The following is a 22,173-nucleotide window of genomic DNA, read 5'->3' on the forward strand; positions in this document are numbered from 1 at the left end:
GAAGAAGGTCAGCCTGGCCATGCAGAGGCCACAGGTAGCTGGAGCAGATGGCTTACAGTCAAGCATCCCAAACAAGGCACCTGTAGAAGCCAATTCCGATGTAGGTCCAGCTGGGAACCTAGACCATCACTCTGGTTCTGCTGCAGCCCCCAAGGCGAGGCTGTCAGTCCTATGGCACTTCTTTTTCTTTCTGGACTAGTTTGGAAGACCATTCCATAATGGAGCTGGGAGATTCAAAGAATGGAGTTGGACCTGACCTCTCACACTATGTAAAAATTACCTCAAAGCCAGAAAGATGGCTCAGTGGGTAAAGGCCCGTGCCACCAAGCCTGATGACCTGAGTTCAAGCTCTGGGACCTACCTGGTGGAGGGAGAGAACTGCCTCCTGCAAGTTTGTTCTCTGACCTCCACATGCAAACTGAGGTGTGGGCACACAGGCGTGTACAAGCACACACACATGCACAACAGAGAGAAAGGTTTGAGGCAAGTTTGTTTACATGAAACCTATCTCCAAAAACCACTTTAGGATCAAATATGGTGGCATGTATCTGTAATCCCAGAACTCAGGAGGCTGAGGCAAGATTTGGCAGGTTTGAGGTCAGCCTACGTAGCAAGCTTCAGGTCAGCCTGGGTTGAATGAGACTGTGTCCCAATGTGAGTGTATCTGCTAGCGCACACACATACATACACACAGGCAGTAAACACCTTTGTAAAAAGAAAAAGCTTCATGACCCAGTGAGCAATGATTTATTAGGTAAGACAACACAAGCATATCAACGAGATAAATGGGACTTCATATACATTTAAAGTTATGTATTTAAAAAATGTGCCAAAGAGCCGGGCAGTGGTGGCACACGCCTTTAATCCCAGTACTTGGGAGGCAGAGGCAGGCTGATTTCTGAGTTTGAGGCCAGCCTGGTCTACAGAGTGAGTTCCAGGACAGCCAGGGCTACACAGAGAAACCCTGTCTCGAAAAAAAACAAGAAAAAAAAAAAAGTGCCAAAGAAGTTAAGTAAAACACAAAATGGGAAAGGATTTCTGCAAGTTAGATATCCAATGAGATTTGTAGATTATAGAAGGAACTTTTACAAGACTACAAGAGAACACAGTTTTCAGATGGATAGATCACACCTGTAATTCCAGCATTCAGAAGGAGGCAGTAGGAGAGTCAGAAGCTCAACACCATCCTTGGATACACTGAGTTTGAGTCTGGCTAGCCTGGGATACATGACCCCCTAATCCCTCTCTGAAAAGGGAGAGGTAGTGGTAATGATGTGGGGTTGGGGAGGTAGGTAACAAAGGCCTGAGGATGTAGCTCAGTGGCACAGTATGTGCTCAGCATGTTTACAGGCCTGGGTTTCACCTCTAGAACCCTCTCCCTAAAGAGAGAGAACAGCAAGTCTTGGTGGGAGCTGGGGAAACAGGAACCTTTGCAAACTGCTGGCAGAGGTGTAAAATGGTATAGATGCTTTGGCAAACCACGTGGAAGTTCCAGGCTTGAATGGAGTGAGATGTATGGGCCAGTGACATGGCTCTGGGGTAAAGGCACTTGAAAACACCAAGGCAAGTGAGTCAAATTAGAGGTCAGCTTCCCCCACATGGCTGCTTCCACCCAAATGACAATGTCCAGAATGCATAAACCCCACTACACAGGAGATGAGCGGGGGCAGGTGCACATAAATCTGGGGGTTTTTGGTGGATAACGAAAAAAAAATTGGAATTACTGGAGCTCCCCATGTAAACCAGTCTGGCCTCTAACTCATAGATATTTGAAATTGGCCTGCCTCTGCCTGAGTGCTGGCATTAAAGATGTGCACACTATGCCCAGGTCACCATCAGTTCTTTATTTTAAAAATGTATTTGGTGTATTAAGATAGAGTCTCAGTATGTAGCCTTGGCTGGCCTGGAACTCAATGTATAAACCAGGTTGGCCTGGAATTCATAGAGAATCACCTGCCTCTGCCTCCCTGAGTGCTAAGATTTAAAGGTGTGCACCAACACACCCAGCGTCTGTTGACTGTTAACGGTCTCCATTCTGACCTCAAACTATGATCTTTCTGCCTCAGCCGCCCGAGTACCACCACTCCCAGCATATAAGAAACACCCTTCCTTCTTTCCTTCCTTCCTTCCTCCCTTCCTTTTTTTTTTTAAATTTATTTATTTATTTACTTATTATATGTAAGTACACTGTAGCTGACTTCAGATGCACCAGAAGAGGGCATCAGATCTCATTACAGGCGGTTGTGAGCCACCATGTGGTTGCTGGGATTTGAACTCAGGACCTCTGGAAGAGCAGCCAGTGCTCTTAACCACTGAGCCATCTCTCCAGCCCCACCCCCTTCCTTCCTTTCTTAAGAAAGAGGCTTGTCATGGAGCCTTGGCTGGCTTTGAACTTACTCTGCACATCAACTGGCCTTAAAATTATGACTGTCTTTTTGCCTTTGCCTTCCTAGTACTGGGATTTATAGGCTTGTGTCACCATAGCTGGCTGTGTGATAGACTTTACATGCACAGCATATGAGAGTCACGTTTCAATGAAGGTTTGTTTTTTGAGAGTGTCATTCTGTAACACAGGCTGGCTTGGCACTCACTATGTAGTCAGTGCTGAATTTGAATTCAGGGCAAGTGGCCTGCTTAAAAGCAGAGGTCTGAGTGTTTACTAAGAGTATGTTTAGTAGGTGTAAGACTGTAGGTTCAATTCTCAACACTAGGAAAGAGTGGATAAAGATCAAGTAGAGGCAAGTTCAGGAATAAATCATGGAGTAGATGGGAAGAAACTGTACTAGAAAATAAGCTCCCGTCAGGGAGTCTTCCACTCTGAGAACAGCAGGCCTCATGCCCCAGCTTCCAGCTGCTCTCCCAGAAGCTTCTGGGACACTTGAGATTGGGCTGGTAGGAGACGGACTCCTAGGATACAAACCCCCTTCAATGGATCTGCAGACCCCAAGGAGCTGAAACAAAAGGGCTCTGCAGCAGAGTGGCAAGATCTGGCTAAAGATGAACCCAAATGACTGCCTACACTCAGGACATCAAGTCAGACAGCAGCTGGTCCTCGGGGTGCTACTGGACCTGTTCTGGGGTTTGCACAAGAAGGGGAGCACAAACAGCACCAAGGGCACTGAGGGCACCATAGCCAGAGTGCCCACAGCTGGCAGAGAGTCCCTTGTGAGCTGTGTGGGAGAGCTAGTGGGATGGACTAGAACCTATGCTTTGGTGTGGGCTGCCTGTTCTAGGATCTTACCAGCACATGACATCCTGTCCTGGATATAACCCAGCAAGTTGGGGGAAGCTCTGGAGCCCCTTGGCCTACCTGGAGCTCAAACATCCCCAGACGGTCATGAAAAGCTGGAATTCAGTATTGATATAAACCTGTGTTATGAATTCTGGTATGCAGCAAGCCAGGACCACAGGCTCTACAATTATCCCTGGTTCTAGTAGCACAGGCAGGATAGGACTATCCAGCTTTCCTGGGGGCTCCACCCACCTCCCTTAAGTTCCACCTGGAACACAACCTTTTGGGCCTCCCATTGCTCCTCACTGGGCAGGAGTGACATGTGTCCTGCAACCTTAGTAACCTGTGCCACCTGCCTAAGAAAGGCTTCATGACTTTGAGATGAGGAAACTATTACAAATGAAATCTGTCACAAGAGGTGGGATATGGATGTTGTTGAGGACACTGACTCTTTCCCTAGGGGTAGGGATACTTGATATGAGCCAATGGCTCAGTTGTAGGTACCCAAGTTAGTGTACAAGGCCCACAGACCCAAGATGTTACCAGCAAGGACTGTCCACAGGCTGTGACTAGAGAAAGCAACTGGCCCCAGGATAGTTCACCCAGTGCTGTGCTGCTGGACCCCAATAATGCTGTTTCCCAGGGGTCTTGCTTAGTCTTACCACAGAGTATTCCCAGTATAGGAGCAGTTCCCACCCTGTCTAGACACCAAAGCAGGCTCACCTGGTGTCAAGACAATAGGCTCAGGCTCCCCCCGGTTTCCATAGTAGCAAACAACATCTCCTTTTGCTGTGCTGTGAATAGAAGCCAAAAGCCAGAGAAAGTCAGATGGGAGTCATAAGCACCTCTGTTCCCAGCACTGCTCAGTGATCTCACGGTCCTGCCTCTAGCCTGGGCTCGTTATTAGCACAAACAATGGCCTACTTCAGCTTAGCTCTGGGCCTGAAAGCTAGGCCAGAGACACCAGGCACTGTCCAGCCCTACAGGTATACTTCTGGCTCACTATGGAACTAGGGAGGAGAAAGACAGACATCTGCATATAGACAGACAGCAGCCTCCCTCTGGAGGAAGCTCATAGCATTCACTGACATCAGGGGTAAAAGGGAGATAAGGATATTTACCCCCCTGAAAGGCTAAGCATATAAAACGTGTGTTCCTACAGCCATATCAGCAATATGAGAACCACCCGGGAGTTCATGGGCCTAGTGAGGACAGACTGCCTGTTATGAAGCATCCCACAAGATGGGATGATGCCCAGCTGCAGTCACCCCAAGCAAGAGGCTCCTCAGGCTCAGCACTGCCAGCTCTGCACTGCAGTTCTCTCATGTAGGGAGCCAGTGATCTCTACATCCCTATGGTCAGTCAGCGGGTCTGAGGCAGCTTAGGCCCTGAAATGCTTGCCAAATGCCCCTTAATTGAATTCCTGGGAAAGGAAACTAAACTGACTGGGGCAGGGACCTGTAGAGAACTGTTCAAGGCCTACCTAGTTACCAAAGCAAACCCACCTCAGGTCAGCTGCTATGATGTTAAAGCCATTGTACAGGTGGCCCTCTGTAGAGACCTTCTTCAGGTAGGACAGGCTGTCCATGTCACTGGTCAGAAAGTGAGACACAAGTTCACCTGTAGGCAGGGCACACATATCAATGGCCAAGACAGCAGATGTAAATTCCTGCCCCAGGAGGACATAGGAAGAGGGGTTCCACTGGGAATCCAACATCTTGAGTCAGCCATACTTTGATAACTGGATTATTATGGAGAACACTTTTTTGTTGTTTTTTGTTTTTTTCGTTTTTTTCGAGACAGGGTTTCTCTGTATAGTCCTGGCTGTCCTGGAACTCACTTTGTAGACCAGGCTGGCCTTGAACTCAGAAATCCGCCTGCCTCTGCCTCCCAAGTGCTGGGATTAAAGGCGTGCGCCACCACGCCCGGCGAGAACACTTTTAAAAATACTTTCGGGGCTGGAGAGATGGCTCAGTGGTTAAGAGCACCGACTGCTCTTCCAAAGGCCCTGAGTTCAAATCCCAGCAACCACATGGTGGCTCACAACCATCCATAATGAGATCTGACGCCCTCTTCTGGTGCATCTGGAGACAGCTACAGTGTACTTAGATATAATAATAAATAAATCTTTAAAAAAAAAACCAAAACTTTCTAGGCCTGGGGGCCTGGGTGGTGGTTGGGGCACGCCTTTGATCCCACAACTTGGGAGGTAGAGGCAGGTAGATCTGAGTTTGAGGCCAGCCTGGTAGAAACAGGAAGTCCCAGGACAGCCAAACCGTTGTCTAGCTTGTTCGATGCCCTGGGTTCAATCTCAACATGGTGGAATAAACAGATAAATTTAAGAAAATACCATTTGCCCACTCTGGATATATGTGGAAATACAGTATTAAGAAAGATGAAACTTGCCGGGTGTGGTGGCACACTCCTTTAATCCCAGCACTCAAGAGGCAGAGGCAGGCAGATTTCTGAGTTCGAGGCCAGCCTGGTCTACAAAGTGAGTTCCAGGACAGCCAGGGCTATACAGAGAAACCCTGTCTCAATAAACCAAAAAAAAAAAAAAAGAAGAAGAAAGAAAGATGAAACTCGGGGAAGGAGCGATGGCTCAGTGGTTAAGAGCGCTGGCTGCTCTTCCAGAGGTCCTGAGTTCAATTCTAAGCACCCACATGGTGGTTCACAATGGGCTATAATGGGATCCAATGCCTTCAAATGCAGGCATATATGTACTTACATACATAAATAAATCTCTTTTTTAAAAAAAATTTGTTTTATTTGAGTACACTGTTGCTATCTTCAGACACAGCAGAAGAGGGCATAGAATTCCATTACAGATGGTTGTGAACCACCATGTGGAACCACCATGCAGTTGCTGGGAATTGAACTCAGGACCTCTGGAAGAGCAGTCAGTGCTCTTAATCGCAGAGCCATCTCTCCAGTCTTTAAACGAATCTCTCTCTCTCTCTCTCTCTCTCTCTCTCTCTCTCTCTCTCTCTCTCTCTCTCTCTCGTTTTTTTCGAGACAAGGTTTCTTTGTGTAGCTCTGCTGAAACTCACTCTGTAGATCAGGCTGGCCTCGAACTCAGAAATCCACCTGCCTATGCCTCCCAAATGCTGGGATTAAAGGCGTACACCACCACTGCCCAGCCAAATCTCTTTTAGAAATAAAAAGAAAGCTGAAACTCAACAAGCAGGGGACGATACAGTGGTCAGGGAGTCATAAGCCTGAAGGACAATGCCTGGTATAATCACATTGGCAATACCTGGCCATCTCTTCTTCCTGTCACGGTTGTGAGAGGCATGGAGGGTGTGGAGCGCACCAGCAGAACCCTGGCAGGGTGCCTTTCTTCCTCCCTCATTGTACCAAGATCTGTATACTTCCATCACTCTGCCAGTCTTGCCTAAGCTCCTCCCCAGTGTGTCTTGGCTTTGTCCTACCTAGGTCCCACTTGGTCCCATAGATGCCTTACCTCTACCACGGGCGTCTGGCTCTTGCCGGGGCTGTAGGTAGTTGGTGAGCGCCCCCAGCTTCCCACGTGTGCTGATGCCCAGCCATGTTCCTCCTGCCTTGCCTTCCTCCATGTCGAGCCCTACAACAGATGACAACATTACAGCAGCCAAGTTCCTGTGATGGGCCCCGCTGGTACCCTCTTGCTCAGTCCTCAAGAGGCACGTTCCACAGCTCTGCCAGGACACACATCTTCATAGGATAGATGCTGCTGCAACTAAGCCCCACACTGGGTTGTCCAGGCTCAATGAGCCTTAGGAGAGGAGCTGAGAAGTGTGGCTTAGGGATGTATATGTATGAGAGAGACCTTAGAAAAACTAGGAGAAAAAAAAAAAAAAGAGCCAGGTGGTGGTGGCACACGCCCAGCACTTGGGAGGCAGAGGCAGATGAATTTCTGAGTTCAAGGTCAGCCTGGTCTACAAAGTGAGTTCCAGGACAGCCAGGGCTATATAGAGAAACCCTGTCTCGAAAAAACAAAAAACAAAAAAAACAAACAAAGAAAACAGGAGGTGTCCCAGCCAGACCATTAGGCCACTGGACTCAAGTCTGAGTAAAAATCATCATTAAGATGTCATGTGAGGAAGTATTTGCTTGCGTGAGTGTGCATGTGTCATATGAATGTGTTTGCACGAGTACCTATGCATGAGTGGGAGCTTCAGGAAGACAACAGGTATCTTGTCGCTTTCCACCTCACCCTTTATAACAACGTCTCTCACTAAATTTGGAACTAGGCTGGGGGCCAGCAAGCCTCAGTGACTCTGTTTGCCCCCACTGGGTTACAGGCACACAAGGTTACACTGCTGGGCCATACTAGAACTTGAACTCGGGTCCTCATGCTTCTCTTACCCAATGAAGCATCTTCCGAGCCCTAAAATGTCATGTTTCAAAATCAATTATAACAGAGAAAGCAATATACAACGTGAACCCAGGAAGGAAAACCAAGCTCTACGGTAGGGTGGGTTAGAAAGCCAAACAGACCCGACAATCCACCAGCACCAGCATGGTGTTGGGCTCAAGAGCTGGAGAACCAATGTTTACTCGTTCACTTGTTCACTGGTATTTGAGTGAAGGTCTAATGTAGCTCAGGTTGGTCTTTAATTTGCTACTTAGTTGAGGTTGACCCTGAACACCTGATTCTTCTGTCTTAACCTAAGTGATGAAATTACCAGTGTAGACCACCAGGCCTGATTTATGCAATGCATGCTAGGCAAGCACTCTACCAATTGAGCTACATCCCTAGCCCTATTTTGTTTTGGTTTTGTAAGTTGGGGTCTCATGAGGAAGGCCTCGACCTGGACCTCATGGTGACATTCCTGTCTCAGACTCAAAAGTTTTGTAATTACTGGGTTATATCACCATGCTTGGCTTAAAAAATGAAAATTTAAATGTACCATTTAAAACAGTATTAAAAAATACTTAGAACCTTGAACTCTCATGCTCAAAAGATCAGGTGCGGCCACTGTATTCAGCTCACAAGGACAGTAACAGAGACTGTAGCACCCACACACATACAGTTCAGTGTGACACATGAGTCCTGAGCAAACCCACCCATGTATGCTCAGCTGTCTGCAGTAACCAGTCACCAGAGGGATAGATCTCAACCTTTAACTCACCCCAGGCACACAAGTTGATTGCAGAGCTAGGACGAGAGTTAGTGATGTGCTTGCCTGGCAAGGATGAGGATCTGTATCTAAGATACAGGATGAGGTGGTACAGGCAGAGAAAGGCTGATCATGGGGGACTGTGATGGGACAGTCTAGACAAACGGGTGAGCTTCAGGCCAATGAGACTCTGTCCTGAAGTTGTCCTTTGGCTCCATGTACACATGTGCACACACTTATACACAAACTCAAACATACACACAATAAAAATTAATTTGAGACAAAAGTCAGACTGCCAACTTAGAGCTTAAAATGTCATGGCCGAGCCGGGCGTGGTGGCGCACGCCTTTAATCCCAGCACTTGGGAGGCAGAGGCAGGCGGATTTCTGAGTTCGAGGCCAGCCTGGTCTACAAAGTGAGTGCCAGGACAGCCAGGGCTACACAGAGAAACCCTGTCTCGAAAATGTCATGGCCTGGGAGAGGAACAGGGTTACTGAATAAGACAAAGAAGAACAAACCAAAAAAATGTATTTGTTAAAAATAGTGTTCAGTGGGCGGAGAGATGGCTCAGAGGTTAAGAGCACTGACTGCTCTTCCAGAGGTCCTGAGTTCAATTCCCAGCAACCACATGGTGCCTGTAACCATCTGTAATGGGATCAGGCATACCCATAAGCAGAACACTGTATACATAATAAATAAAAATTTAAGCCGGGCGTGGTGGCGCACGCCTTTAATCCCAGCACCTGGGAGGCAGAGGCAGGTGGATTTCTGAGTTCGAGGCCAGCCTGGTCTACAAAGTGAGTTCCGAGACAGCTATACAGAGAAACCCTGTCTCGAAAAACAGAAAATAAATAAATAAATAAAAAATAATGTTCTGCTGCTTAGTACAAAAAGTACTAAGGAAATTAGTTGGCAGCTCACTTATTCATCAAAAGACTCTTATCCAGAATTCATAAAACAAAACAGGAACAAAAAACCCCCTACAAATCAATAATTGAAAAATGAATTAGCTCTCACTGTCTGGCCAAGCAACAGAGTCAGGATTTCCTCTTCCACCTAAACCCACCAAAAATAAATCTTATGAGAACATGGACATTCAGAGGAAGAGTGGACCAGGGTGTGAGACATGATAGTGTACCCCTCTAATCCCAGAAGTCGTAAGGCAGAGGCAGCAAGCTGCAGACCAGCCAGAAACACACATTGAGACTGAGGTGGCCTGGCAAGATGGATCAGTGGGGTAATGGTACTTGCTGCCAAGCCTGATGTTTAACCCCCATGGCAGAAGTGAGAGTGCACACACACACACTCACTCACTAAATAAATAAAGTGAAAGGGAAGAAGCTGGATGTGGTGGCACATGCCTTCCCGCTACTCAGGAAGCAGAGGCAGGGGGATCTCTAAGTTTGAGGTCAGCCAGGGCTACATAGAGAACTCATTCCATTCATGGATGGATGGATGGAAAAAAAGGTAAGAAGGACCAGCAAAAAACACAAAGGGAACTGGTAAGATAAAGTTATCCTGATGGGGATGGAGAGATGGTTCAGAGGTTAAGAGCACTGACTGCTCTCCCATAGGTCCTGAGTTCAATTCCCAGCAACCACATGGTGGCTCACAACCATCTGTAATGGGATCTGATGCCCTCTTCTGGTGTGTCTGAAGACAGCGTCAGTATACTTATATACATTTAAAAAAAATCTTAAAAAAAAAAGATAAAGGGTCTGAAAGACAAGAAACAAATGAGATGAGCCCATGAACCCCACGGGACTTAGCAGTCTCTGTGATCTGAGGACAGTTCTGGAGGTCCAGGGAGACTAAAGTGACCAGAGGTCATGGAACAGTAGAGCAGAGAGGCCAGATCTTCCAGGAGATTCACTGACTGTGACAGAATCAAAAACACTTAGCTCTAGTGGGGCTAGCTTCTCACCTCCCTAAGAGGCCTTAAAGCAAAGAGCAAACTGTCTCTTAACAATTGGCTCACATCTAAAAAAGTTAAAGAATGCAAGAGAGATACTTGATTCTGGGGCTGGCCAAGTCCCCCAAAGCCATTCTTCATGGCTACTTACACATTCAGCATTTGCATGTGGATGCATGGCCATTACTAGCCCTATTTAGTGGGTGCCACCTCACAAGACAAGTGGATCACGTTAACAGCTGCTCACCAGGTTCGGAGACACACTTACCACTGAGAATCTCACTGTTGTTCCCCCAGAAGTCTGCCAACTTGGACGGCCTGTTATAGAATTCATCTCTGTTGGCTGCCAAGATGAGCCTGGGAAAAGAAAGTTCAAGGGAAGCCATGTGCTAGGGGCTGACCCGCATGTGCTCCACCTCGGAGCTGCAGCCTCTCTTGTTAAATCTACAGCAGCAGCAACATGAGTAAGGACCCCACCCTCGGCCCCACCCGAGTCCTTGCTAGCCATCCACAGGGCCCCTGCTCAGGAGACAGGCAGGTGCTGGGAAGAGAGAAAGAAAATTTGGGAGACAGAGGAAGGGAAAGGGTTGAACTGTCTCACAAACTCAGACTTGAGAATTCTAGTAAAATGAATATTGACTGTTAAGACTGATTACATTGGGCAGGTACATGAGATGCTGCCGCAGTTAATGAGCATAAACTGCTCTTCCAGAGGCCTGGAGTTCAACTCGCAGAATACACATCAGGAAGCTCACAATTACCTGGAACCCCAGCTCTAGGAAATTCCACACACCTGGTATCTGTGGGCACCTGTACTTCTGTGCACATATCCATAAAAATATAATTTATAATAAAAATAAATCTTTTTTTTAAAAGATTTATTTACTTATTATATGTAAGTACACTGTAGCTGTCTTCAGACACTCCAGAAGAGGGCGCCAGATCTCGTTACGGATGGTTGTGAGCCACCATGTGGTTGCTGGAATTTGAACTTCGGAAGAGCAGTCGGCGCTCTTAACCACTGAGCCATCTCGCCAGCCCATAAAAATAAATCTTAAAGACAATATTCTTTTTACTTAGATTTCTTTTTCAAACGAGAATGTCAGATTAGCAATGTTTTGTTAAGGCCTGAGCGTTTACGCCCATGAGCATGGCCTTAGTACTTTACCCAGATGTTACTGACATTTGCTGAGTATCTCACAAACATTGAAATCTGTTTACAGTAAAAGTACCCCTTGCCCTCCCTGTTACCCTTATCAGCTATTCTAACCCAGTGCCCCAAGGAGCCACTGTATGAGCTCTTCAACCCTCTGAGACACTCCTTCAGGAGGCATGGAATTTTCATGCACCTCTGAGATGTCCCTTCACGAGGCACGGTACCCTACACCTTTGAGATGTACCTTTAGAAGACACTGAAGTGTGGCTCTCTGGGAAAGCCCATGCCTTTGCCCCTGGGTGCGTCTTATCCCATAACTGACTGTCTCTATGATGATATCCTCTGTGTCAAAAATCTACGTTAAAATCTCTTGTCAATAAACCTCAACTTTGCTTCATACTGAGTCACTCTGAAATTGTTTTCCTGGTGGTAAAGTCAAGACGTCTTTAGTCCCAGCATTAGAGAGGCAGAGGCAGAGGGGCAGATGCAGGCAGATCTCTTGAGTTCCAGGCCAGACAAGGCTACCCAATGAAACCTCCATCTAAAAAGAGCACACTCTCACACTTTACTGCCTTACCTGAGTGAATCTCTCTCAGGCCGCTACGGGAGGCAGCGTGGAAGCATGGAGGTGTATCTCTGATGGCCACTGATAGGTTTTTGTGGCTCAACTAGATGGGACAGATCTAATAGATCTTGTGGGACAGCCTCATTCCTTGTCATACCCCAAAAGTACCAACCCAGTAAGGATTCTTCATGGTATTTCCAAGGACACAGGGGCCAGGCTGGGGTGGGGTGCTTTCTTCCTTCCACCTATTTGCCCGTCCATGGCAAACCCCCAAGCACACCTAGAACTTCCATCAAAAGGAGCTTGAGGACAGACACACTGGACATCAGCAGCACCTGGGGCACGGGGATCCTCTGGGAGACTGCCCCATCTTGTTTGTAGAATAAGGATAGAAACAGCCCTTCTGGGCCTCCTGTAGAAGCCTCACCAAGAGTGCCCCACCCCCTTGTCCCAGTTCTCACTTCCAGGAGTCACCTAGGGTAGGGGATGTCATCGCTCTCCTTGATAAAGACACAGACATTCAGAACAACTCTCTGCACCTTCAGCAACCAAGTTCTGTCCTGTCCCTTTTGGGTTGTCCCCCGAGTTGTCACAATGCCAGCATTCACAAGGACACTAGTCTCGAGCCCAGCCTGCAGTGGCTAGGAGGAAGAAACCACAGCCCCAAGGCTGCATGGACTGGGCTGGGAGACCTAGTTCTCCCAGGGGTAGGGTCAGCTTCTTTCCTCTCCATTCTTGTTTCCTGAACTCCTGACAATGAGTTGGGGACAGTGGAACCAGGAAGTCCCTGCTGGTAGCCTGTGCTCTCAACAAGCTCTGTGGCCCCAGGAGCCGATTCTGATATAACTCTAGTAAATGAAACACGAAACAAATCAAAAAGGGGGGAAAGAAAAAAATCTGTGTAAGCAGAATCCTATTCTAGGCATTCAGCTTCTTATTTTTGAACGTTGTCTATGAGTGTTGTTATGTCTAGGCATCACCTGCATGCAGCCCATGGAGGCCAGGACAAGAACTGGAGTTACAGGTGATTGTAAACCGCCATGTGAGTGCAAAGACTCAAACCTGAGTGCTCTGGAAGAGCAGCCACTGCTCTTAGCTGCAGAGCCATCTTTCCAGTAACTCAACTACATATTTATAAACAAGAAATGTGTTTGCTTAATTACTCAAGAACACTAACTGCTGGGTTATTTTTATCTCAGGTTGAAGGGCTGATGGCTTGCAGAGATTCTGTAATTTAGGGATGTACTAAGAGATAAGCACCCACATCAAGTGCTAGATGAGGGCAGAAACAACTCCCCCAGCTAACACATGGATGGACTGTGGTGCCCATGAAGGTTCATTTGTGCTCTGAGTTCCAGTTCCTAGCACCCATGTAATTGATACATGGTGGCCTGTCTGTAATTCCAGTCCTTGGAGCAAGCTGACTAACTAGGCATAAGGCAAGCTGCAGATTCAATTGAGAGACCCTGTCCTAATGAATAAAGCAGAGAGCGATTGAAGGAGGCTTGCAACATGAGCCTCAGGCCTCCACATGCATGTGCACAAACGCATGCACACATGTGCACGTGCATATATAAACAAGTGTGCCTACAGACATGCATACACACCACATGCTCATGAAAAACATTTTTAATTGAATGCATCATTTTCAGTTTTGTGCATGGAAGGGGATGAAACACTAACACTTCTCCCAGGAAATGAAGAGGCATGCTTGCGTTTGCATTTATGAAGAATGCAAGTTTCACCAGAACATGGCTCTTTGGGTGACTGGACAGAATACACTGACTTACTGTGGTTACTGATCAATCTTGTTAAAGCTGTTTAGGTTGGCTGTAAGAGTATTTCATGTAATCAGTTATCGATTTTGACGTACCACAGTGATAAGCATTCCTGTGCTTGACTTTTGACCTATTCCTTTAGAAGGCATTATGCTAGGTTGAACTAAGGCCCTGAGTTCAATAATTGCTTTATGGTTTTATTTTTGCAGTGCTGAGGATTGGAGCCAACCCTCCACTACTGAGCTGTATAGATACCGTAAGCACCATCTTTTTCCGTTTTGCATTTTGTGGTTCTGATCTGGGGGTCTTTAGACCTTTGGGGTGTTTGTACTGATCTGTAGGGATCTTGGCCAGGGTCTCCAGCACTGCCCACTTGACCACTTGTCTTCTTAGTGAACCACTCAGAAGGCTACTTGGCCACACCCAAGGTGACAGCTGGGGGTTGCAGGCTGCCACCATGACCGGACATCCCTGGGGCTGGGATAGAAGTAGCTACCAAAGTGAACTTGGGAAAATATGACTTGTTTTTGTTCAGTTGCCCAGGGCTAATTTAGTGAGATCCGTTAGGTCTCTTCATCTCCATCAGAAGCACAGACCAGTGACTTGTATGTTGACAGATCACCATAGGCTGGTGGCTTCAACATTAGCAGTTCATTGTCTCGTAGCTCTGGAGGCTGGAAGTCCAAGATGGAGGCTCCGGCAGGGAGTTTCTGCCAAGGTCCCTGACGTCTATCTCTGTTCACAGCATCCATCTTCTATATTCTCATCTCTTCTCGGGACACTCAGCACATGGAATCAAGGCCCATCCATGCAGCTTCATTTTACCTTAATCACGTCTTTGAAGTTCTGTCTCCAAAGAGAGTTGTATTCTGATATACTGGCAGTCAGAATTTTTATTCTTTTGGTTTTTGATATAGGGTCAGTCTGTACCTCTTGCTGTCCTAGAACTCGTAAAGAGCCACCTGGCTCTAGTTCTGGCATGCTGGGATTAAAGGTCTGCACTACACCCATCTGTAGTTAGATTTTTTTTTCCTGATTTTTTTTAAAAAAGATTTTCTTCATTTTATATGTGAGTACACTGTAGCTATCTTCAGACACTCCAGAAGAAGGCACTGGATCCCATTACAGATGACTGTGAGCCACCATGTGCTTGTTGGGAAGTGAACTCAGGATCTCTGGAAGAGCAGTCAGTCTCTTAACTGATGAGCCATCTCTCCAGCTCCTGCAGTTAGAATTTAAAGGTAGGAACCTGGACATATTCTACCCATAACATCCTGTGGTTGTATGTAGCTGTCTAGTTACTTCTTTATTGCTGTGATAAAACATCACCACCAGAGCAACTTTTAAAAGAAAGTGTTCGGGGCTCACAGCTTCAGAGGGCGAGAATCCATGATGGCCAAGCCAAGGTGTGCTGGCAGGAACATTGAGACCTCACAGCTTAATCCACAAATCAGAGGCAGGAATGAGTTACTGGGAGTGGCTCAAGTCTTTTGAAACCTCAAATCTCATCCCCTGGGACACACCTCTTCTAACGGAACAAACCTAAGGAGACTTTTCTCCTACTTCACAAGCCATCTGTAACAGCCATAGGTAAGACCTGAGGACCAAGCCTGGCTTTATGTTCAATCTTTTTTTTTCCTCAGAGTTTCATGTTGCCCACATTGGCCTTGAACTCTTCCTGATCCTCCTGCTTGCCTCCCCACTGCTGTGAATACCGGTGTGAGCCATCTGGTTTCCAATTGGGTATTTAAGGCTTAGGTCTTCTAAGTCTGTTTTTTAATTATCCTGTTATTGATTGGGTCAAGACTGGTCCCCAGGGTCTCAGACTAACTAGGTGTACAGGTGTCGTGCAGTGAGGCCCAGGTGGTGACTGGTGAATGCCACAGATTGCCCCTATAGACCAGGATTGCTGAAGCAGAGCGTCTTCCAGCAGGACTGAGGTAGGTGGAGCCTGCCACATGTACAGCCTCGACTACTCCCCTGTGAGAGAGGAACAGGTGAACTTCAGTCACCCAAAGCTGGACGAAGATTTCAGACCAGGTCTCAGTGTGGATCTGTTAATAGCTCAGTATAGTTGAAAGGTGTACAGGGTAACCCCCGGGAACCGGATGGTAGCAGTGTTGCCTTTGTTGCTGTGTGTCGTCCTCTTCCTCCTTCCCTCTCCTCTTCCTCCTTCCCATCTACCTAGTCCGGCCTGAGCCCACTGTGTGCAGTCATAATTGGCTCACATAGGACTTCACTACCTACTGTATGTGATGTATATTTGCCAATTTCTTTCTTTCTTTCTTTCTTTCTTTCTTTCTTTCTTTCTTTCTTTCTTTCTTTCTTTCTTTCTTTCCTTCCTTCCTTCCTTCCTTCCTTCCTTCCTTTTTAAAATTTATTGCATGCATGCTTTGCTACATGTACACCTGAATGCCAGAAGAGGGTATCAGATCCCCTTATACCACCCTGTGAGCCACCATGTGGTTGCTGGGAATTGGGAGAGCTGACAGTGCTCTTAACCACTGAGCCATCTCACTAGACCCCACTTGCCAATTTCTTATCTTTCTTTTTTCCTGTTTTAATTTTACCTGCAGGTGGTCTTCAAGGAATAAACCCATTAAGTAGGCTCCGGCCAAACCGGGGATTCACATATCACCCAAGACTACGGAACTGTTAGGCCGTGTCACCCCAAACGGAAACACAACTTTGCTTTTGCTGGTGCGGGGAAGTTTGCATGAATGTAAGGGTAAGGGCTGAGGAGAGCAAGGAGGGGCCATGCCACTTCCCAGCTTACCGAGTGAAGGCTCACAGCCACCCTTTACTGCCTATGCTGTAGAAATGAAGCTCAACTCTGTTGCTGGTGCAGTTAGGTTTTAACAGAAGGCATCGGAGACACACTCGGTGCTTTCACAGGTAGGAGGCTCCTGAGACCTGTGCTCCCCGGCCTTAGCTCCCACAATGCACAATATAAGTGGCACCAATGGGTAGGCACCTTCACCTAGCACCTGATCTGCGACCAATGTCATAGCTTTAGGTACTTTAGACAGCAGACTCCAGAAAGATCTAGCAGGATGATACCTGAAGAATATCTTGGCCATTAAGGAGTCACAACTGTGCCATCCATGGACACACATACCCCCTCCCCTTTTAATTGTATGTGTATGGCTGTTTTGTCTACATATATATTTGTGTATCCCTGGAGTGCCTGGTGTCTGTGGAGGCCAAAAGAGGGCACTGGATTCCCTGGAACTCAAGTTACACACAGTTGTGAGAACCATGTGGGTCCTGGTAACAACCCCAGCTCTCTGGGAGAGCAGCAAGCTACCTCTCCAGTAGCCTCACTGAGGATTATAGTATGAGAATGACAGATAGGCGCTGCTCCATGCAAACAGTGTAGTGGTTGCTTCTCACATTCAGTCTTCGGGAATTCATTACTCTGTTCAGCTCTCGCCAGGTAGCCTGTGATGTGACTGTTTATCATTTTCCTTGCAGGATTCCACTAACTCCCTTTAACTCTTCTGCCAGAGCACTAGAATCACCTCCTCTAGCCTGATCCAGCTCTGTTGCCTGTCCTCTGTAGAAGAGGAAATGCTGAGTCCCTACATCCTATTCCCTAGACTGAAATGAGGGAACCCAGCCACTGTGCCAGGCATTCCGCAAAGTGACTCAACATGAGGATCTCACTGAAACTACTTTGTTTCTGGAACACATCCTAAGATTTTGAAAATGCTCCAGACGAATGTAAGAGAGGAGTTCCACAGGCCATTTCCAGTTGTGGGCTAAATTTCTGCCTTGTGCTCTACATGGACAAACAAATGCTGGCACATGCTAAAGAACCAAGGGGCTGCCCTGCGTGTAACTGGCACTGGAAGAGCAGGGAGGGCTGGCCCCTAGTTCCCTTCTCTGCCTACTGTTTCCCATGTCCTTGGCTGGTACTCAGCTACTCCAGCTAAAACCCATGGATGCTTTCCTCAATCTGCCACCAGCCAGACACCTCACCCAACCCAACCCAGCAGCTGTCACCACTACTCCAGCTCTGCAGATGTGACCCTAATCACAGTCCACAGAACTTCACCTCATCCCTCTGTCTCGCCACACCTGCACATTAGTTCTGAGCCCTTGCTCTAGGGTGGGGCTCCTCCCAGCACCCCATGCTAAGCAGCCACTGTCCAAGACAGCCGGACCAGGCTTGTACAGGAGATCCAGGCAACCAGAGATCAAGACTCAGTTATTCAGAGGACACACACCCAGCAGCCTGCCATTGTCTCCTGCATATATGGCACCCCAGGGGTGAGGAGCGGACGTGGACCTCAGGCCTGGAGCAGCCTGGCAGAGGCAGAACAAGGGCATTCATTACCTGTATGCATTTTTGGAAACAGGACGAGGATCAAACTTAAAGAAGATGATGCACATGGGTTGCAAGGGTGGCTTTGCTCACACGGTCACAAGTTCTGTGGGAAAAGGAGAACAATGAGCTGTGAACAGCAGAGTCAGAGGGCTTTTCGGATGTCTCTCTCCATCAGTGAGTGGGGCTGGACTGGTGAGCACCAGATGCTTGATGACATAACAGACATCTCTCCTCACCTGGGCCCACCAGCATTAGCTTGTAAGTCCACCGCCATGACACTCCCTTACAATGGACACGCTACATGGGGGTGGTGAGTGGGTGCTGGAAGGGGCAGCAGCAGCAATAGGAACCACACACGTAAGGCTGGAGTGAAGGAGTAGCAAGTCCTCTACCCAGCAGTCGCACCAAGTACTGCCCATGAGCCACAGAGGGAGACACCTTCATCTCAGCTCATGGTGCCCAAGGCCAGGCATCAGGGCCCACTCACTGGGGATGATCTGTGACCCATGTCCCCTCAGGCCTTTACCTAACACACACGCCCACCCCAAAGGACCTAATGGTTCTTCGTACTCACATTAGTAGACAGAAACCAGTGCCAAGCACATGCACACACACCTGGGTGCTGAGTAAACATGGACGAAGCACTCAGTCCCTTGGGGCAAGGACCCCTTATCTCAGAGTCTCTGGGGCCCAGAAGGCATTCCCCTATTTTCTGGTCCTGAGATCAGGGCTAATCTCTATGCTTCAGCTCTGGAACGGAGACCCGAAGATCCCTGAACCTTACATAAACGCAGTGATTTAGTGTCATATTCCGGGACACAGCTAATGCCTGCAGCTGAAACCTGGGACAGCCAAGCAACTGTTCCAGTACTGAGGGAGCCAAGCAGTAAATGGAGGGGTAGATGTGAGTTTGCTGAGATGCCTGAGTACAGGAGTATGCATGTCACTATGTCCATGTGCACTTGTGCATGGTGTTTGGAAGTCATTTGACTCTGTATTCATGAGCACGTGTATGTCCAGTGGAGAGCACCATGTCACAAATAGAAGAAACCTCAGAGGTTTCTGGGTAGCTGGTGTCCTATCTTTGGAGATCCTAGGGCTCAGGTCAGGTTGTGTTCACTCTCAGGTTTGGAGAGGGTTTGTGCAGTGGCCTTGGTCCTAGTTGGTGCACACATAAAGATGAGCCTGTGCGGGGCTGGTGAGATGGCTCAGTGGGTAAGAGCACCCGACTGCTCTTCCGAAGGTCCAGAGTTCAAATCCCAGCAACCACATGGTGGCTCACAACCATCCGTAACGAGATCTGGCACCCTCTTCTGGAGTGTCTGAAGACAGCTGCAGTGTACTTACATATAATAAATAAATAAAAAAAAAAGTGTTAAATAAATTAAAAAAAAAAAAAGATGAGCCTGTGGGTCAGGCCCTTGATGGCCCTCCTTGTAGGAGTGCAACACAATACACCTAGAACCCTCTACTCATACCCCCAGTCTCCATGCAGCTATTCAGGGCCCTAGGTAAGGGCCTTCAAAGTCTCCCTGAGGCACATCATCAGAAAGCATGGGGTTGGAGACCTAAAGACAGCTGTCACTCACTTCTTCAGGAATCCTAACAGCCACTACAGCCTTGGAAGAAGCCCCAGCTCCAGGGATACCAAGGGTATCACTGTGACAGACACTGGCAATTCTAATTCTTGGGTCTATGAAATTAAGCTTCTTCAGACTGCCACCAAAGCAGTGCCTGCACTACCGTGGTCAGGGGGCTCGGGACAGTCTGTCACGGCTACATCTTGCCTTAGAGCCCTGGGGAAGCTAGCAGCCTCGGCTTTCTGTGACAGTGCCATAACACCTATCCCAGAGTAGCTGGCAAATTGGGGCTTAGAGATCAGCAACCTCCAGAGAGGCATAAAGTCAAAGCCACATAAAAGACCTAGCGTAGAACTGCGCTGGGACAAATGCTCTCGGGGTAAGGGAGGACTGTACCCACAGCTATCTTCAGGAGCTCGGAAACATCATGTACAAATAAAAGAGGAAAGCAGGGTATGGTGGGCAGGGCTTGAGCTCAACCCCAGGAACGCACACATAAATTGAAAGAGGTCAATTGTCATCTAATCTCCCCAAGTATGCTGTGGCATGTATGCCCACTCCTATATACAACAATAATCATAAAATTTCAAAAGTAAAAAGGAAGAGGTGAGGTGATGGCTTAGCAACTGAGAAAACTGGCTGCTCTTCCAGGGAACCCAGGTTTGATTCCCAGCACCCACACAGTAGCTCACAACCATCTGTAACTCCAGTCTCAGAGAGTCCATTCTAGCCTCCATAGGTCTAGGCACATATATGGTGTACACACATACACTCAGGCAACACGTTCATAATATAAAAATATGATAAAATAAAATGGGGCTGTTCTAAGAGAAATTGTGGCATACCTAGCATTCTATAAAACAGGGGACAAAGCCACACTGCGGGGTGAAGAACCCTAAAATTCAGTGACCTTGGCAATTAATTAAGATTGACATGCATATCACAGACTAGCCATTCCAGAAAAAGAAAAGCAACCAGGAAAACAGCTATGAGATAGAAAAAGCAAGAGAGAACACCAGGGGTCAAAGCACAAAAAGGAATCTTTACAAAATGACAGTCGCTGGGCAGTGGTGGCACACGCCTTTAATCCCAGCACTTGGGAGGCAGAGGCAGTTTCTGAGTTTGAGGCCAGCCTGGTTTACAGAGTGAGTTCCAGGACAGCCAGGGCTATGCAAAGAAACCCTGTCTTGAAAAAAAAAACAAAAATCAAACAAACAAAAAAAAAAAAAAGAGAGAGAGAGAAGAAAAATGACAGCCATAGGGCCTACGAAGGCCAACAGCACTGTGGGGTGTGTGTGTGTGTGTGTGTGTGTGTGTTACAGAGCAATGATAAATTCAAGACCAGACTGGACACAGCTAATGAGACAGGCAGTGCAAAGAACTGACTTTATGCTAGGCATCGGACCTACATGCCCCTCCTATCAGATGCTGGTGTCAGGAAGAGGCTCTGGCTCTTAGACTCCTTTGGTCCTCCCTAGGCTGTACCTAGCTACTGGGTAGGACCTCTGGCAGAGGCAGCTATCAGCAGACATAGCCAGATCAAGGATGTTTCTCTAGTTCAGCTGCAGGACCTGCCATCCTAGCTGGCCCTAGCAGACCAGCCCTCTAGTTGGAGATGTGGGGAGGGCTCCAATGTCCACAGGAAGGCCATCGATGTGTCTCCAGGCAGCCTGGAGTCGGAGGTGCTGTCAGAGCTCAGGGCTGCAGCATCGATGAAGACGCAGTCATTGGGAGAGAAGGACCAGAGGAAAGCCAGCCCCTGGGAGGGGACCATCAGGAACTGCCTTTCTCTCCAATCCCTCACCCCCCACTCAAGCCAGGCCCGCTGCCCCACAGTCCCTCTGCCGTCTCTGGCCAGCAAATTACTCCTCATACCTTTCCTGATATACCTCTCCCGTAACAGATCCTGCCTTTACCTAAGCCCAGAGGTTTTCCCAGGAAGCTGCTGGCAAGCCCCTGTGAACGCCAGGCATCTCCAACCGGCACCCATGGGTCTGATGCTCTTTTCGGGACCTGGTGAGGTCCCTTCTGCTATGCTGCTTCTTTAGCCCCTTTCTTGCTCCTGTTCACCTGTGGGCTGAGAGCAAACCCCAAGTCCATTCCCTAGCCTTCTGATCGCACACTGTACAGAGAAAGTGGGTACGTAGTCAAAACTACCTCACAGGGTCCACACCTCTGAACACACTAGATACTTCTCTGGATCAGCAGGGCCCATGGGACCACAACAGAGCAACTGTACCACAGGGGTCCTTAAAGGCCATAAGGCTGTGCCTGAGGGCCATGTCCTGGGGAGAGATGTGCCTGGCTTTCTTCATGATAATTCTACCTCGCTATTCCTGGGCTTATTATTAGCTAGTGGGTTTTCAGTAGAATTTCTGTTCTTGGCAGTCCAAAAAAAGCCTAAGTAACCAGGGTCATAAAAACTGTAGAATTGCTTGAGGTCAGATTAGTCAATTACAATGGAGAGAGATTAAAAACAAACAAACAAACAAACAAACTCCCTGGAAGAGCTGGAGAA

At 47.8% G+C, this 22,173-nt stretch overlaps 1 protein-coding gene across 5 annotated transcripts in view; it reads right to left on the bottom strand.

Annotated features, from left to right (window-relative positions):
* Nucleotides 1-22,173, bottom strand: part of Tango2 (transport and golgi organization 2 homolog) — a 44,082-nt gene that overhangs the window by 3,002 nt on the left and 18,907 nt on the right. For 4 of the 5 annotated variants that reach the window (XM_021184738.3, XM_021184736.3, XM_021184735.3 and 1 more), the window contains exons 2-6: nt 18,085-18,178; nt 10,515-10,603; nt 6,696-6,815; nt 4,738-4,852; nt 3,956-4,026 (exon numbers count right to left, since the gene is read on the bottom strand). In XM_021184738.3, the coding sequence (XP_021040397.1) occupies nt 3,956-4,026; nt 4,738-4,852; nt 6,696-6,815; nt 10,515-10,603; nt 18,085-18,140 (451 nt within the window). In that variant the 5' untranslated portion in view covers nt 18,141-18,178. Of the gene's footprint in view, nt 1-3,955; nt 4,027-4,737; nt 4,853-6,695; nt 6,816-10,514; nt 10,604-13,757; nt 13,798-18,084; nt 18,179-22,173 lie in introns of those variants that run through there. The other variant, XM_029470511.2, reaches the window with a different exon arrangement.

The sequence above is a fragment of the Mus caroli genome, unplaced genomic scaffold (assembly GCF_978045245.1).
Source record: "Mus caroli unplaced genomic scaffold, Mus_caroli_1 scaffold_17, whole genome shotgun sequence".
NCBI lineage: Eukaryota > Metazoa > Chordata > Mammalia > Rodentia > Muridae > Mus > Mus caroli.